Source organism: Exophiala viscosa (assembly GCF_022695815.1).
Source record: "Exophiala viscosa unplaced genomic scaffold EDD37scaffold_9, whole genome shotgun sequence".
NCBI classification, from domain to species: domain Eukaryota; kingdom Fungi; phylum Ascomycota; class Eurotiomycetes; order Chaetothyriales; family Herpotrichiellaceae; genus Exophiala; species Exophiala viscosa.
The window spans coordinates 35,783-52,581 of NW_026944361.1; the positions used below are offsets into that span (position 1 = coordinate 35,783).

A 16,799-nucleotide genomic window follows, 5' to 3' on the forward strand; every position below is an offset into this window, starting at 1 on the left:
TGGACGAGATTAGCAAGCCCGAGGTACAGAGCCGTAAGAGTCTAGCACTCGACAGTGTCTGCACGCCTTGGCAACGTTTAAAGCACGGAAAGCGTGATGAAAGTCCTCTGATATATATCACCACCGAAGCCCTTGTCTTTTGGCCAAGATGGTTCAAGCACCAACCGAAATGAATTTCAAGCTCACTCTGGTACAGGCGTGTTAAACAACATACTCCAGTCATAGCTTTCGTTCATGTCGGAAAAAGACATCCAATCCATCCCTAACTCTTGATCAGAAAACCATTCTTGATCCGAGAATTGACTGAAGGACGTCGAGGTATTCGTGCTGATCTCGACGGAACTTGCAGGCTGTTGTACCTCGCTCGCGCGAAGCCCTGTCCCATTGGAAGGCATCTGATCCCCTCGTGTCTGCCGTCCAATTTTTACCCTTCCAAAATACGGGATGATGCAGGTTCGGCTGCCAGACCATGTGCCTTCCCGCGCCTGTGAGAGCCATTCGAGTACTTTGGCGGCTTGGCTTGCCACACTGCAGTTTAATACCTCGGAAACATTGCGAAGGTCCTTTCTTACGCCATGAACCAGTTCCCAATCCTCGGCCTCATCGCGAACATGCCGCGTGGTAGACACTGAGAGGAGATCAATGACAATGACCACAGCGGCACTGAAAGCCTGGAAATCCAGCACATCACAAATCATGATGCTCTCTGGGCCGCTATGACGTCTCAACATGCGGTGAGTTTTGATCAACTCCCTTGACGCTTCCAAGGCTGCTATTCTGCTGATCTCAAACTTCCTTTCCGTGGCCGACTTGAGCATATACGGTAGATGCACAATCTTGCAGAGAGAGTAATAAGCCAGCTTGATGGATTGCCGGGTGTAGGTGACGGCCAACGGTGTGCCAGGGGCGGGATCCCACCATTCCGGGGGCATTTTCGCCTTGCATTGTTCGAGTAGGTGGTCAATCTCCATAGTCGTCGCATAGTTTGCGCTTTTGTGGTTCTGGTTGCGTTGGATGATAAGTCCTGATGCAATCGCAAGCTCGCGGAAAAGTCGGTCTTCGAGAGGCGCCTCGGCTTGCACCTCAGACACGCTAGGATGCGAATTATCGATTGCAGCAGGGAGGCCCAAGATGACCGATAATTGTCTGTCGGTGACCCAAATCTTCGACCACAAAGTTTTGTGCCGCTTGGGAGTAGAGACGTCGACGTTGTGAAACCCGAGGAGCAGCGCCGTGTTCATAGCCCGCCTGTTACTAAGCCATGCTTTCCGTGGCTTGCCCATATTGAAGTAGAGTTTGAATTGCAGGAGCAGACATTCTACAAAGTCAGCATTTCCCAACGTTTCGGTGATGGTGGATAGCAGAAGATCAGCATTGTGCATATAATGCTTTAGAAGTGAGCTGGGTGAGTCAGGCAGCATATCTCCCGGAGGTCGAAATCCTCGAGGCACCTGCTGGAAGGAAAGCGCAAGCCAGAGCAAGGCCTTAGCGATAATGCAACGTGTGTCGGAATTCAAAGAATTGACGATGAATGCCTTTGCCGTGTCGACATCATTGGGGGCGTCACTGCTCGCTGCTGCAGAGATTGGAGAATATGGCCAAAGCGGCCAGAAGTCTTGAGTAGCCTTGAGGATCGACGTCAAAGCATCAAGGCTTGGAAGTAGCGGACTTAGGTTTGAGAGGCAGGTTTTGACTTGGTGGTCGTTGGACTTGCCGACTTGACTGTGAGTAGGAAGTCCTCCTGATTCAGTTTTGAGTGTCTCCTGAAGTAGGCTCATCAATGGCGCTTGCTCAACTTCATTCCAATCTGAGTCCTCATCGGGCGATTCTAGGTCCGATGGAGCTGGACGATCGGTAGAACTGACGGACCCGTACTCAGTAACGTTGGGTAGTTGTTTGCGAAGGTCTTGAAACTGATCGTCTGAATATTGGGACGAGTTGGGTGCCCTAGTCATCAAGTCAAGAGCACCGGTGATCTGACGGACAGTTTCTTCCAAGTCTCCCACACGGCGCTTTAATACTGTTTTTTCTGGGTCATCGTGGTGCTTCTTGGTTTGAGGAACACATAGAATGTTGTGTAGATTGCATGCTTCGCAAGTTCGGCTATCGTTCGTGGAAAAATGGCAGCGAACTCTTCGTCTTCGACACTCTGAGCATGACTTTGTACCAAGTCGCATGCGCTTCGCGGGCAGTCTGTTCACTGCGTCAAACTGTGGTTGGCTGAGCATGTTGTTTCACGGCTTTTGAGATGAGGCGCACACCCGCTCCAGGTGAGCAGGAAGCAGACACTCTCAAGTTCAAGCTGGCCAATTCCTGCCTCAGACCGTGCCGGCTCTTGTAAGTTAGCCTTGCTTCTCAGACCGGTAAGGTTCCGCACGTTCGAGTGCAGGCACATGACAAGGCCATGGTAGTGGACTTTCCGGCACTGTCAAGTCATGATCCGCCGCTGTACGAACGGAAATCTGGCTGGGAATGATGGTCGCTCGTTTCAGCTCGCTCGAATTGGCACGAAAGCGGTCGGACTTGATTGCGTCGCATAAGCAGAGATCAGGATGTTCAGGGTCTCGGATTTCGGAAGAGGTGTCAAGGTGTGTGCTTGGTAATGCAGATGCCCCTAACTTAAAACTGCGCCCAAACCCGGAATGGCCCAAGATGCCTAAAATGGGTGGTGATTGCCATTTTAGTGGGCGGCAGAACGCGGCTACACTTTCCAGATTACCACAAAGACCAGATCCCAGCACGGCCATCCATGGTCCTCCTCAGTCCGGTTCGAACGAGTTTGCGAAACTCTCAATATCATGCGCAATTTGCAAGGAACAACTTCAGCAATCGAACCATTATTTAAACATGGCTCATTGTCTCTCCATCAACGACCAGACAACACACGACAAGTCACTCAAACGCAAGGCACAACTACAATTACCCCTCTACTCTTCGTAACTATTTCCTCGAGTAAGCCATTCAAACCTGCTCAACGCAATCACAATGACGACCCTCGCACCCCAGCTGTCTACAGTTCTCGAGAACTTCAAAAAGCATGCTCCGGCGCCTGTCCAGCATTCCATCAACAAAGCCAAGACAGACTTTGTGGCTTCTTATGATCCAAATGCTGCGATCCAAGTCGGCGAAGATCTTCCAGACTTCCGCCTGATCAACGCAGTGGGCAAAGAAATCACAAGCACTGAACTCCTTGCCCAAGGTGCCCTGCTCATCACGTTCTACCGAGGCGATTGGTGCCCCTTCTGCAATCTGGCACTCCGAGCAATGCAAAAACACCTCGACGACTTCAGAGCCAAGGGTGTCACCCTCGTTGCGATCACACCAGAATTGCCTGATACGACGCTCTCCACCACCGAGAAGAATGAGCTCAAGTTCACCGTGCTTTCTGACGTCGGAAACAAGTACGCCAGGCAGCTGGGCATTCTTTTCCAACAACCAGAAACTTTGCGTCCCGTCTTTGAGCAATTCGGACACGACTTGAAGAGCAGGAATGGTGATGACTCCTTTGCTGTCCCCATCCCGGCCACGATACTTGTCGATCAGAAGGGCATTGTGCGCAACACATTCATCGAGCCGGACTACACGAAGAGATTGGAACCATCCGAGGCGCTCAAATGGATTGATGCATTGTGAACAATGGGACACTCCTGTCGTATAGCATGTCACTTTGTCAATGTCTTTGAAGTCTTTCATCAGCGCCAATGACCATGTATTTGCCATTGCCTCTGGAACATCCCCTTAACACAGCGAGCAGTCCTGTGCTGTTATGTCGTGGTCGTCCTTCTACTTCAGTGAATTTGTCCATGGTGACCAATCGTTGTCAACCTCCACACTCATCAGACTTCTCCTTGACCTACGTCGTTGTCGACCACCAGCACAATCACAGGGGCAAAAAAGAGGGCCGTGAAGCAACGTTCATCGTTGTGCAAAATGGCATTCTGTCGCCGAAAGGCCGGCCAACGGGGGTATCTCATTATCTCAGCCTGACACGTGACCTCACCCTCATTCAGCGGTCTGTCGTTCTCCCTCCACATCTCCTCCCTCCTCCTCTCTTGTCTCTTGAGCGTCTTCCAGCTCCAAATCATCCAACACCATCTTGTTGTCCTCCCACCTCAACACCGCATACCCAACCCTCTTCTCCTCGAAGGTAAACCACACCTTCATCGCGAACTCCACCCCCTTCTCTCCAACAAGCTCATACAGCTCAAACAGCATATCTCCCAGAGCATGGTACAAGCTCTGATGTATCTGCCTGGGCCCGTCGAATGGATCTTCAACCGTCAGCTCAGCAGCAGATACACCGTCAATCTGCAGACCCTCAGGGTACGACATGGGGTAGGTATTGTCGTACGAGTGGAAGGATATGAGCTTCAGCATGGGCATGTCTCTGGCATTGCAGAGCGTGAATTCCACTGCATCTTGCCATTTGCCGTAGACCTCGATCTCGGTGATGGTATCGATGACATGTTCGGGCAGGACTTCCAGGTTGGCCATTGACTCGACGTGTTCGATGCCTTCTCCGCGGCAGCAGTTGTTGAGGAGGAGGATGTGTGTGGTGCAGTGTGGGCAGAGGTTAACATCGGATGGTTCGATGTAGTATTCGGTCGTGTCGGTGGCTTCGATCCAGTTTAGACCGACGAGAACTGTTGCTGGTTCATAACCATTGACATGGCCATGCTCATCTGAGCTCGAGGACGTGGTTGAGGACATGGCTGCTGCGTTGAGGGGTATCTGTGAGAATGGAGGCGCAGAAACGAATTGATCTGGTCGAGTAAGTCCTGTCAAGTATGATCTTCGGCCGAGATACTCACGAAGAGTCTCAAGGCACTATCGACAGAGAAAGAAAGGGCTCACTCGGTGTCGTGTTTGAAGAGACAAGCGAATACCTGGACAGCTTCACAGGGACAACTGCTGTCCTCAACACCATTTTTGCACCGTGGGCTCGACACTCTCGGCGTTACTTGGCTAGACATTACCTCTAGCAGTGGAAGAGTCCGGAAGCACGTCTGTGTGAAGTGCGCGACGGTGGCAGAACGTAGAGAACGCATGGCTTGGCTGGATGTCGCGACAGAGACACGATACAACCCAGTCTGGGTATCCGTTGCATGTAAAACGTGAAACAGAACAACTGTCCTCGCAGACATTGAAAGCCCAGGAGGACAATGGAATACAATTACGTGGCCAGAGGATGGACTAGGACTACAGGTACGGGGTCAATACCTCCTCTATCATGCGAAGATGGCGTAAATGCTTAGCGCGAGGCTGAGAATAAAGGAGAGAAAGGGACAATGGGAACGCCGGGGGAGTGGGAGTAATTTGAGCATGTTCTTTTCAGTCATAAAATTACATACCATACAACTTCGCATTGAATCCATGACATGCCTCCAAACTCCAGCCGTTGTCGAGGTCCTTTGATTCTCAAGTGCTATCCAGACCCATTCAGTATCACATCAGTCGAACAATCTTCAGGTGTCCATTCTTCGACATTCGCAAAACAAATGAGACTGTCTCATCTCCATTGCCCCAACATCAATGAGAACTCCTGGTCGTTCGCCTGTTTAAAAAAGTCTTGGTAGAGCAGGTTCCCTGCCCTCTTTTATTGGAGGTGTAAAATACGGTCGAACTCCTCTTCTTCCGGGCCTTTTTCATGGTAACGTTTTGGTATATTCCCTGGAAGTGCATACGTCTTGTACATATCGCATCCTTCACGGATATCTATCAGTGTCAAGATTGTCACCTTATCCTTGTTCCAGGTAGCGACCTGAGAATGTTAGTCATTCGGAAGTTCAAACATGACAGAACGACTTACCACATCTGCTACCTCCGACGACTGCGATCCGTAAGGTGCTTTCTTCCAGGAATAGATGTTCATTTTGAACTTGAGTGTGATATTCCGCAGATTCAAAGCTTTCAACACACTTTTACCTAACCTAGCTTCAATACCCTTGCGGAGAAAAAGTTGAAACACGGCGTCAGGGTACTTTGATTGGTAGAGTTCGTTATCCAGGTACGCAGTGATGTAGGCAGCGGGAAAACGAACCGGGACACCCCTCCAGCTAGTGAACACACTGATGTCGATCAGTCGCAATGAGGGACAGATGTCAGCATTGTAGACTTTCAGGAAATGCCTGAGGGAGTGGTAGTGCATGTCAGCCGTGAATGATCGAAGACGGGGCAGAATCTGTTTTTGTAAAATGAGAGAAGGATCTCCCTCAAAGCAAACAGGACACAGGTAGCCACCGGTGAAGTAAGAAAAGTGGCGAAAAGAGGCGAAAACCTCTGCTTCGTTGTATAGTCCCCTGGAAGCGCGGAGCAATGCGAACGGGTTTTCTGGTAGGATCTTTTTCTGGACGTGGTAGATTGCCGCTCCGGAGGGCGTGTTCCCCGGGGTAAACGTGCGACGTGTGTAGACCTGTAGTTCGTCAAACAAATATCGGTAGATCATTACTCGAATCTCTGGTGGAAGAGTGAAGAGAGAAGTTGGGTCTCGGGTGGACGATTGCATGTTATTCACAGAGAGTTCCTGATGACCAGGATTAGACAATCTCGTGTTCTTCATGGAGAGTTCCTGATGATTAGGACTAGGCGTTTCCATGTTGCTCATGTCGGGTTCCTGATGACCAGGCGACGCGGTGACCATTGGTGATTTTGACGATCTCCCGATCCCTGAAAGGCAAAGCCGCAAAGGCGCGTTGAGGTAGGTTGGTTTGGTCGACAGGAGTGGCAATTGATGGAGGAGTGCTTGCAGTTGTTGAGCATAATGTGAGAGTAAAAGTACAAAGATCCGACTGGAAGGCATCGTGGAACGGGACGATGTCCAGGCACTCGATGTGGGTAGAAGGACAGGTTCTGAGGCAGAAGAAGAGAAGTAGTTGCGGTGCGATGTATGAAGTGCGGGCAGTGAAAGTGATGTGAAGCTTTGTTTCACTTTCGACTTGATGGTGGGTTCATCTTTCGCTTCACTCAGTACTGCTTACATGTCGTAGTGAACAATGAAATATCACGAATGTCTTACTGATACCTCCCACCAGTTCAGGCAAACTGTATTGCTGTCTTAAACAGACTGGGCATAGACATGGCACAGATGGAGACCATATTTGTCAAGTTAGCAAAAAGGAAAAGAAGGGGCTGAACAGGATAGAATTATTTCTCAATAACAGGTGATTTCGCTGTCCAGCTAAATACGTGAAGGACTTGAACTTGCTTGTCGACTGCAGCTATCAGGTATTAAGCAGTCGCATGTTGTGGTATCATGGAGGAGCACATACGCCCTGTCGTCCCAATGCATCTTCCCAGTCTCTGTAGACTTTGATTGTTTTCTCTCATGCAGCAGCACCAATACCCCATATTAGAATATCATTCCCCGTGTGATTCTCGTATTCAACGATCCATCTAGACTTGACTGCGTCGATACCATGGTCCTCGAGTGTTGCTGTCCCAGTGGTAAGCACACTTGGTCTCACTGAAAGTGTCCATCAAGGCTTAAACTGCGACGTCAGCGCGGGCTCCATCGGCTCGGACTCGCTTGCTTCGCTCGCGATGAATGAACCAGAGGCCGAGGAGAGCGCTGATCAACCAGAACATGGCCGACAAGAACGAGAATGACTCGGCTGCTCTCCAGCGACCACAACCAAGACCACCGCTGGTACCAGTGCTGGTACCAGTGCTTGTTCCAGTGAAGCCAAGAGTGTTTCCACCACAAGTTGAGTGATTGCTGATCCAGTTGATCAAGATGGCGAATGCCGCAAACCAGGCGAGAGAGAGGAGAAGGTCGATTGGCCAGTGGAAGAAGCCGCTTGCGAATGGCAGGAGCCAGAGGAGTGCAAGGAGGATGGAGAGACCGGCGATGATGTCGACGTAGATGAAACGAGCCAGAGGCAAGTTGCTACCTCGTTGACGTTGATGAAGGTAGCTGCTGATGTTGCCAATGACAACCTGGTCAAAATTAGTTGAGTTCAAGTTCATCAGAAGGTGCTCAACCCACGGCGGCAAAGACGAGCTCAGCAACCCGCAAGGCCATGGAGGCGATTCTGGAGATGACAGGCATCTTGGATGTTTGATTAATCGATGTTTCGTTACTGGTTTGATAGGTTCGGAGGTTGTGAAGTGGTTGAGGGGACGAAAGAAGTTGTCTTGGGAGGATGAAGAGAAGGGAGAAAGAGAAAGAGTTGTGAAGTGAAATAGACCAGCTTTTTGAAGGTGACACGATGACATCCTGAAAATTCGTTTGCCAACGAGGAAGGCGGCATCGTCACCTCGACTACCAGACGTTACTGCCTCACCCCCTGGCACAATGTCCTACGTTCTTGCTTTTGGGTCATGTTCAATCAAGGCTTCTGAAGAACTCCGGAACGAAAAGCCGTCCTGGTCAATGAGATTAGCGGTGGCATCGAGAAGGCTTCTGGAAACTGGGATTCGTCCCATCGTCCCAGTCACTCCAAAATCTCAGTCGTCCATCACGAGATTCATTTGAATGGCTATATGGTCCAGTATAGCTAGCTTAGTCCGAATAGATCGACGTTGAGGATTCTCTGCAGTAGAGGCGCGTGATCAAGACGCGTGTCGGTGTGGCAGAAGAGGAGGAACATGGCACGGCATTATTGGACACAGACAGCCTGCCCAAACCGGGCACCAACCTCACTCGTGGCAGGTTAGCAGCCACGTTCAAGTCTTAGTAGCTGGAACATGAAGCCGGGCATGTACAAGCACAGTAGGGTGCAGAAGCGATAGGAAGGGAGGAATCAAGCTGGAAGATGGAAGACTGATGTTGTGGGCATCCTGACTGGGATGACGTCAAAGCAAGGCTGCAGGGGTCGTAGCCTTGCTTCAGCAACAAATGCCCGCTCCAGCTCCAAAAGTCTCTCAAGGCCTATGTCGAGCAGCATACCCTGACCAGTACTGTACAATGAAACACAAGTGACGGGTGGTTGAGGATGCACACGAGGAGAGTTTCTTGTGTTCATGTACGAAAGACGATGAGAACCCAGCCCACATAACGCCAACGACAGCCACCGTGGCCGTATGACCCAACCTGTGTACAAATCCCGTACAATATTTCAACGTGAATTGCGCCGGCACATTGTTCCTGCCCCCAAAGTGATATAACGGTCAAGACAGAACTCCTCGAGGTAATCTTAATCGCTCAGGAAAGCTCTTGCTGCAGCCTTCACTTCTGGACCAAGGTCGAAAGGAGTTCCAAACTTTGTCATCATACTCGGTTCCGTGATGATCATTGAGATCAGCATCGCTCGACTAATACTGTCCGTCCACTTCTCTTCGAATCCGCCTACACTCATTCGAGGGAACAAGTCATCAGCGAGCATATCGTTGTTGCCATCGGCAGCCTGGAAAACAGCCAGGTCGTGACTGTGTTTTTCCGCGTCCGGCGGCAGGAGAGGAAGGATGTAATCGCGGTACGTTCTCACTTCGAAATCGATTACATAGTAGACCGAGTCTGGAATTTTTGACCGGTCTGGCTGTCCATCGGGCGTGTACTTAACGACTGGGTGCATCAAGAGCGACCTGAGGAGGTCGGCATGCATGGTTGCGCAGGCGAGTCGTTCCTGAGGGGAGGTTACGTGATCCATGGGAAGAGGCGGCATGATGATGTCTTCGTAGACTTCTAACGGTTGGGAGAACGGTTCAGCCTAGAGACTGCGATGCTTCAAACAGAGTGACAAGGAGGTGAGATCAGTTCAACGAGAGAGTAAGACCTAGTAGTGCTGACACAGAGTGATATTCACCTTTACTCGCTTCGACAAGTTGTTCTGGTACCTCGTCGACGCTGGTAGAATGTTTACATTTCGTCATTCGTTGGTTGTCTGCGCAGGTACTGTTCACATTGCGCAGATCCTCACCTTGGAAGGCCACAGGGTTAGGGTCAAAACGCGTCTGAGACCGCGCTCTGACGCGTCAAACGTTTCAGGGGTACCAAGATCTCCAGCGGAACATAACTGCATATGACGCAATTCACTCAATCCTACCGCTCTAAGTAGTCGTCTGCCCCTGTGTTCCTCAATCTGTCGACTTAGCATATCAGACCGGTCTGATACGTGTTGAGGCTGGTTACTGCAACATGGCAGGGCGGTCTTGTCCTGAAGAATTTGACTAAATGTCAATAGGTGATGCTCGAGTCAGAGCGTCACCAAGCCGATACTGACTCTCCCAGAAGTATCGATTCATGGCCCCCATGCTGATAGATTTCGGAGCCTTGCCGAAGAAGTGCTTGAAAGAGAGATACCCGAATCGATTGTCCTGGAAGATATATCGGAAAGGATTAAAGTGGAAGAATCACGAAACCGCGCTGGCTTTGATGCCGTTTCATGGAAGCAAATGCTGCTGGTCACTTGCTGGTCTTCTACCGGGTCCGTCTGCACTGCGGCATTTGCATAGCTAGGTTGTCCCGGGGGATTCGGACGCTTTTCTTCGGAAAGCATCTCAGGCGACACCTCCAATGGCTGACTAACCTGGCTACAGTTCCTCTCGGGCGACGGCCCCATCGACAACACGCCGGCGATTGCAATGCTCCCAGGACGAAGCTTCTTTTTCGAGGACTGTCGCCCGCACATTGTCGGATTCTGGCGCTCGTCTCCTTTGACCTCGTCCCAATGCGAGAATGTATGTGACTTCCTCCGACCGAGTGTAAGTTGAGGTTGCAGCTGCTTGTATCGCAGGTTGTGAGGAGCAGGTATGGGCAATGCTACTTGCGATGTCTCGGAACTCTGTGTTGATATGTGATATTCGGTCGTCCTCGTCAAAGGCGAAGAATGCATCGTTATGACCGTGGGAGACTTGCAGGGTCGTCAGGTCTTTACTCGATCCGTTGGAAGGGAAGAGCAATTCATCAAGGGCCGGCGGCAATCCATTTCTTTCTAATGAGTAAGAGTGGTTGTTAGCAACTGGCTTTTCGCGTCTCAGTGCAGCAAAACTCCTCTAACCCTGCCTGTATGTGCCATGTTCGTCTTGCTAGCAAATGTAGTACCTGTCGAAGACTCCAAATGCGTATACCAGGATTTTTTCCACGTTCCCCAGATGCCCGAGAAGATTGTCGAGCCTGACTTCCATGGTCGGATCCCACAGGTAGCCTTCTCACGGCAGCAACAAATGGGAACGGCAATCTCAACCCTCTGCATTGGTGGTTGTTCTCCAGCTTGACCTCGAGGCCGAAATCCATTTGACTGCTCGAGTCCGTGGAAATATATCCTGATCGGGTTGTACTGAGCCGAGAATGCGGAGTGATATGCCGTCAACAAGGTAGAAGTCATACAAACCCACCAGGCTTGGTTGCTGATTCAACACAGGCAGTTTTGGCGAGCGTTGGCCCTTGGTCGTGGTCGTTTGTACAATCAACTTAGAAAGCTAAACGAAGCGACGTTCATCGCAACAGCGGTCCCGGCTGACTCATTTTCGATGCGACCACGAGGGAGACGAGGTCATGTTCCCCTTTCGCAATCGCACGGCTAGTGTTTTTGCATGAGTAAGAATGTACAGTAAAAGGCGAGCCTGAGTGCATAATTGAGCCTGAACTTGTCACTGGCTCGCCGCAAACCCCTGAGTTAATTGCACCCTTAAATTAGCCAGCCTCGAGCGCCGTTATCACCCTTATCTCGCCAATCTAACTTACGGTAAGCGCCCGAGAATTCCAGAATCCGGGGTCAATCCTTTACACCATCTGTTTCCAAAGTCACTATAAGAAACCTTCTCTTTTATTGTGAGGTCCAATACCAAAAGCCGTACCAACAACGAAGACAACACCCATCACCGAACTCGTAATGAACTCAGACCATGATAAAATGCAGGGTTATGCACAAAAATGACTCGTGTCCAATGGCGAGCGGCGACATAATATTGTTCGCAACATGAGACGTGAAACGTATCGCCTTTCGCGTGGTACTAACTCTAGAGGAACCACCAAAGTCCAATCCTTTCAATGCGGCATCAATATCACTGACAACCGTCAAACTAATGCGCCTCGCGATGCGTACGCGCCAGCGACTATGGCAACCTTTGGTATATATCGCGCTGATGTTCGTGTTGGACCGCCGCCGGTTTGCGATCTGCAACCCACAGGCTATCTTCATTCACTTCTTTACACCGTGCGCGCAGGTCGTGCCCTTTCGCTTCTCAAGAATTCCACTTGCTGTACCTTCCTTCGACTTGGCATATCCGATTTAGTTGCTTGACGATACAGACACACACTCTCTCTATCACTTGACCGTCTAGCTGGCTCGTTCCCATTCAGACATTCCCCGGACAACAACCTGAGCACGAGTATTCCTTACTTGTCGCCTAAGCATCGAACCAAAATGCATTTCGCTGTTACATTCCTCTTCGCGGTCACGCTCCCAGCGGTCTCCGTCTTTGCTCAAGGGCATCACAGTGGAGGCGGAGCCGCAGCCGCAGGAGGATTCGGTGGCCGTGGTGGCGGTGGTAACGGTGCTGGTGCAGGTGGAAACTCCCCCAGCACCTTCATCACCAGTGTGACTTCGGCGGCGCCAGCAGCCACCGCCTCTTCAGCTGCCACCTCTTCTGGGGGCGTCGCTTCCATAGACGGCTCCTCATGTCCAGCTTTTGGCATCACTGCGGGCGTGAAAGCGACTGATGGAACCGCGAATTGCGTTGGCGACAATGGCGTTGATATTCCGTAAGTCTCCCCAAAGCCTGATTGTGCCTCACAAACACACGCACACACTACCGGCCCTGACATTGACACTGCGAACAGATGCGACTGCCCGCCAAACTTGAACACCTTCACCAGTTTCCTTGGAACCGTGGTTGCGAGCGGCGATCAATTCCCAAGCGGTATGTCTTCGGCTACCCGGACCTGACCTGGCTGCAAGGCACTCTGGCTGATGATTTCTATGACAGGCACGTCCGCGGCAGATCAACTCACGCGGTTGCAGACATGTCTCGTGGCACTGCAGAACTTCCAGGGAGGGCTTGGAAGTGGCGTTGGATGCCCCATAGTCAGCACGAATTGGAAGGAGCTTCAGACTCAGCTGCAGTCCGAGGCCCGAACAAAGCAGGATGGAAGCATCAGCAAGCGATGATGCAGCAAGGCGTCTTTCGAGTTCATTCAGCCACTGGGGCCACATGTTGCCAGAAAGAAGGAATGACAAGGTGGTCCTCAGAAACGGTGAGCAACAGTACATTCGGCCCAAAGGAGGTGACGGATATACATGATACCAATAGGAAGGACCAATCATACAATCCCGTGTAACACCAGATCATGAATATGTTGTAAATGCGCCCGGCCTCGAACGTCATCTCTAGGCGTCGAAAGAGCGTGAGCTTGACACCAGCAGGCCGTTGTGACACTGGACACTGGACACTAGAGTCTGGATCATTCGGATCCTGCCCAGACTACCGTGAAAAAAAATCCCAAGTGCAAAGTGTCTGAGGCTCCCACCCGCCCTACCGTCGAAAGAAATGTCCAAGTCCAACGTGACCAAGTCTCCCACCCATCGTATTGTCACAAAATGTCCGATCTGCAGGTGACGAACCAGGCGGTGAGTGAATTGCCGCTTCACTCGCATACAAATTGTGCACATCATCTTGGACATCATATCATGTCGTACAGTCTGCAGTCGTCCTTCTGTCGAGGCTGATCGATATAGATGAGCTTGGTGTTCCGTACCCTGGACAAAGGGGAACAATACCAGCGAACGCAGTTAGGCACATAGTTGCAGAACTTCAACGTTGAGATTGCAAGCCGTACCCAAACGCCAGAAAGAGCCTTGTGTCAAGGCAACACAACTCGAAGTTGAGTTCCATAATTTATGAATACCAAGATCAATCCTTCGACGCGTTCAATTGTATATACCGCAACTCAAGCCACTCCCTCGCGGTGTAAACTTTGTCATCGATCCCATCCGAGAACTTCCCAGCGACTTTGACTCGATTTTCTCCCGAATCGAACTTCCCCACCGGCTTCAGCAGGCTATGATGTGTTGGTCGGACAAAATACACAACACTGACTCTTTCCATCTCCGCCTGGGCGCCAGGCGACGGCACGACGCGGTGTTTAGCACTCTTCATTGTTCCATTGGAAAAGTGGACCATCGCATCGCCCAGATTGACAATGGCTTTTCCCGGCAGTGGTTTGACGTATTCCCATTCGCCAATGCGACCGGGGGTGCGTGATTCGATCTGCAGCCCGCCGAGCCAATTGAACAAGATCGTGATGCTGCCAAAGTCGGTGTGTGAGGGAAGTCCAACAGCCGACGTTGATGCACTTGATGCGGGCTTCAATGTAAGGCGGACGTGGTCTCCTGAAGATTCGTGGAAGAGATTGCGCTCCACAAAAACTTCCTCGTCCTCGCCCGATGCGCGAGCCAGTGTGCGGAGGACATCCATGGCCATCTCGTGCGCACCCTTACAAAACTTCTGCAGCAGGGGTCTCGCGTTCTGAATGGCTTCAGGATATTTGGTGCTCGGGGCGATGTCGAAGAGGCAGTCCTTTCCGATGTTAAAGAACTCTGTGCTGTCAGGACGCTGGGCTTTGTCTGTTAATTTGACAGTTCCAGCAGGTTTGTAGCCGAAAAAGGATCCCGTCTTGCGAAAATCGTATTGGTCTTTTTCCTCAAATGGGAGGCTCAGCGTCTCTTTGCTGAGGTCGTAGAGCTGGTCAGCTTCCTCAAGGAGCTGGCGCCCTCGATCTGAGTCGGCCACGTCAAGATAGAAGAAACCGTAGGTCTGGCATGCTTGCAAGACTGCAGCAGTGGCGTCTGGGTCCTTCTCTAGGAGCTTTCTGGAGGAGATCTCAGCAATCGGCGCGTGGACGAGATCGTCAGGGAAGGGTGGAAGACTCCCGTACAGCCGGGTTGTGACGGTGGTCGTCTCGGTGGCCATTTGTGATCGGGCAGAGCCGAGTACAAGACAACTCTGCAGGCAAAACAGACGTAGACTGACTCTTCTGCTCCTTGGGAATACGCGGCTTATAAGGTGACTGGAACTGCATGGACTTCTCATGAGCCTGGACCAGTCCTCCGCACATCACCTCTTCCCCGGCCTGAAAGCTCGGACGGGTTCCGCATGTTGGATGTCCTACAGCAGGTTGCGACTGGCTGATCCCTACCGTAAACTTCCTACCCAACCATGTTCGTGGAAGGAAGTGAGGGGTCGTCCGGGGATCGTATAGCGATGGTGGACTTCTGCCGAGGACTGCAAGCGAGGGCAACGGCAGAAAGAAGAAACGCCTGATGCTGTTGATTCTTAGCAACGGCCACATGTGTCGCTAGGAGAAAACCTTGAACTGAAATGTAACATACCTTGCTTATAACCTTTATTCTGTAGCGCTTTGACAGTGTATCCATAAATAAATAGGATCCAGGCGCCAAAGCTAATATACCTACCTATATGTTTTAGTTTTTAGTGAGGAACATATGGCAGACCTCTTCCAAGTTAGGTAGAACAGCACAAACAGCACGGCGAGCGGTGACACTGAAGGACATCGTGTAACAGTGAATATTTTAAGATGATGGTTCTGACTTTACTCAGCGATTCTACTGAGTACTCCTCGGTTTCTCACCTGGCCCTCGGACAGGAAACCCCAACTGTCTAATAGTACACAAGGTATTGTATCTTGCGGAGAAACGTGACTGGAACCATAACGCCTTCGCATCCAACTCCGGGGTATCTCGACTTCAATGCTTGGGCTCTAGGTACCACTGCAACGCCTTTGCCATGACACCCTTGCCTCCAGTCTCAATAACGTCCTATGAATGTCAGTGTACGGTTCGAAAGCAGGCCAAGGAAGACAAGACTTACTCCATGACACGGGATGATACGGTCAAAGTCCCACTTCATCATCCTTTTTGCTGACTCGCTGAGGGCTACATGGTCCCTACCGAGCGCATACCACAGAAACCGCTTTTGCCAGATCATGTCGCCCTTCGTGTTCATGATACTCGCGAAGAAGCGAGTCAGGATGCCAGATTGCGCGTCCATTCCCGATTTTGAATATTGTTCGGTCGCTGGAAGGTTAAATAGAAGGTCGGCCTCGATAACAGTCTTGGTTGGACGGTGTAGGAAGACCAACTCTTTGTTGGCATGCGCATGCACATATTCGTAGGAGAACTCATCATCAAACTCGGACGAAATGTGCATATCGAGTTTGTTCTTGGGCGTGAAGACATGTTGAAAAGGAACGCCTTTCGTATCGGAACTACCCTCGCGCTTCTCTGGTAGCCCTTCGACTCCAATGACCTCGGCTTGAGGGTATTCCTTGTTATACTGACTGACGAAGATGTGATGTTCAAAATCCGGCGCAATAATGTATTTCAGTGTTCCCATGGCCTGGATCTTGCTCTTGACCTCTGGTGTGAGTGCGGCGGGAGAAAAGACAGCAACAGAGCCCGTCCGTAACCTAACCAATGTGCCGCGTCCACCGATTTTCATGATCCCAGCTCGCAGGAAAGGTACACTGAGTGTGGTGATAGTGTTTGGAACCACATCTCGGATCACCATCACCTTCGCAGCATCCTCGGGGACCAGCTTCGAAGCAGATTTGGGGACGGACATGGTGAAGGCTCGTGTAGGGTGAATAGATCGAAGGGTGAGTCGACTGGAGCGCAAGAGAGAAATCTGAAGCGATGTGCTTGTTAATGGGGACTTTGCATACGCTATAAGAAAATGTGGAAGTCGCATGGAGGGTTTGAAAGGCGGTGATACTTTATACCATTCATGACTTCGTATCACAGTCGCAGTATTTGAACTGTGGCTTGCATAAAAATGTATCACTGTTAGAGACGTCATGAATCCAGCTCTAGGCTGTGCTAGGTATTGCACTGGGAAAGGTC

General features: G+C 50.9%; 9 protein-coding genes across 9 annotated transcripts; 2 read left to right on the forward strand and 7 right to left on the reverse strand.

The window, feature by feature from the left end:
- Window positions 1-182: 182 nt before the first annotated feature.
- EDD37DRAFT_567093 (uncharacterized protein) lies at window positions 183-2,177 on the reverse strand (the record flags this gene model as incomplete). The annotated part of the gene is made up of 2 exons (XM_062814127.1): window positions 183-1,921; window positions 1,970-2,177. 2 exons carry the CDS (start codon window positions 2,175-2,177, stop codon window positions 183-185), a joined length of 1,947 nt encoding a protein of 648 aa, XP_062667602.1.
- Window positions 2,178-2,985: 808 nt separating this feature from the next.
- On the forward strand, window positions 2,986-3,633 carry EDD37DRAFT_658790 (thioredoxin-like protein; the record flags this gene model as incomplete). The annotated part of the gene is made up of 1 exon (XM_062819005.1): window positions 2,986-3,633. The coding sequence occupies one exon, from the start codon at window positions 2,986-2,988 to the stop codon at window positions 3,631-3,633; it is 648 nt and encodes a 215-aa protein (XP_062667603.1).
- A 184-nt stretch (window positions 3,634-3,817) lies between these two features.
- On the reverse strand, window positions 3,818-5,044 carry EDD37DRAFT_493902 (uncharacterized protein). Its single transcript, XM_062813358.1, has one exon. It carries the CDS (start codon window positions 4,708-4,710, stop codon window positions 4,003-4,005), a length of 708 nt encoding a protein of 235 aa, XP_062667604.1. The 5' UTR covers window positions 4,711-5,044; the 3' UTR covers window positions 3,818-4,002.
- A 2,438-nt stretch (window positions 5,045-7,482) lies between these two features.
- On the reverse strand, window positions 7,483-8,047 carry EDD37DRAFT_611231 (marvel domain-containing protein; the record flags this gene model as incomplete). Its single annotated transcript, XM_062815276.1, has 2 exons — window positions 7,483-7,935; window positions 7,985-8,047. The coding sequence occupies 2 exons, from the start codon at window positions 8,045-8,047 to the stop codon at window positions 7,483-7,485; spliced, it is 516 nt and encodes a 171-aa protein (XP_062667605.1).
- Window positions 8,048-9,134: 1,087 nt separating this feature from the next.
- Window positions 9,135-9,587, reverse strand: EDD37DRAFT_567345 (uncharacterized protein; the record flags this gene model as incomplete). The annotated part of the gene is made up of 1 exon (XM_062814146.1): window positions 9,135-9,587. One exon carries the CDS (start codon window positions 9,585-9,587, stop codon window positions 9,135-9,137), a length of 453 nt encoding a protein of 150 aa, XP_062667606.1.
- Window positions 9,588-10,470: 883 nt separating this feature from the next.
- On the reverse strand, window positions 10,471-11,064 carry EDD37DRAFT_652083 (uncharacterized protein; the record flags this gene model as incomplete). The annotated part of the gene is made up of 2 exons (XM_062818424.1): window positions 10,471-10,867; window positions 10,982-11,064. 2 exons carry the CDS (start codon window positions 11,062-11,064, stop codon window positions 10,471-10,473), a joined length of 480 nt encoding a protein of 159 aa, XP_062667607.1.
- A 1,241-nt stretch (window positions 11,065-12,305) lies between these two features.
- On the forward strand, window positions 12,306-13,049 carry EDD37DRAFT_567255 (uncharacterized protein; the record flags this gene model as incomplete). The annotated part of the gene is made up of 3 exons (XM_062814140.1): window positions 12,306-12,643; window positions 12,722-12,801; window positions 12,868-13,049. 3 exons carry the CDS (start codon window positions 12,306-12,308, stop codon window positions 13,047-13,049), a joined length of 600 nt encoding a protein of 199 aa, XP_062667608.1.
- Window positions 13,050-13,581: 532 nt separating this feature from the next.
- On the reverse strand, window positions 13,582-15,265 carry EDD37DRAFT_636044 (uncharacterized protein). The gene is made up of 2 exons (XM_062816951.1): window positions 13,659-15,265; window positions 13,582-13,603 (listed from the first exon to the last, which is right to left on the reverse strand). The coding sequence occupies exon 1, from the start codon at window positions 14,968-14,970 to the stop codon at window positions 13,792-13,794; it is 1,179 nt and encodes a 392-aa protein (XP_062667609.1). The 5' UTR covers window positions 14,971-15,265; the 3' UTR covers window positions 13,582-13,603; window positions 13,659-13,791.
- A 186-nt stretch (window positions 15,266-15,451) lies between these two features.
- Window positions 15,452-16,726, reverse strand: EDD37DRAFT_636045 (uncharacterized protein). Its single transcript, XM_062816952.1, has 2 exons — window positions 15,769-16,726; window positions 15,452-15,716 (listed from the first exon to the last, which is right to left on the reverse strand). The coding sequence occupies exons 1-2, from the start codon at window positions 16,645-16,647 to the stop codon at window positions 15,645-15,647; spliced, it is 951 nt and encodes a 316-aa protein (XP_062667610.1). The 5' UTR covers window positions 16,648-16,726; the 3' UTR covers window positions 15,452-15,644.
- Between the last annotated feature and the right edge of the window lie 73 nt (window positions 16,727-16,799).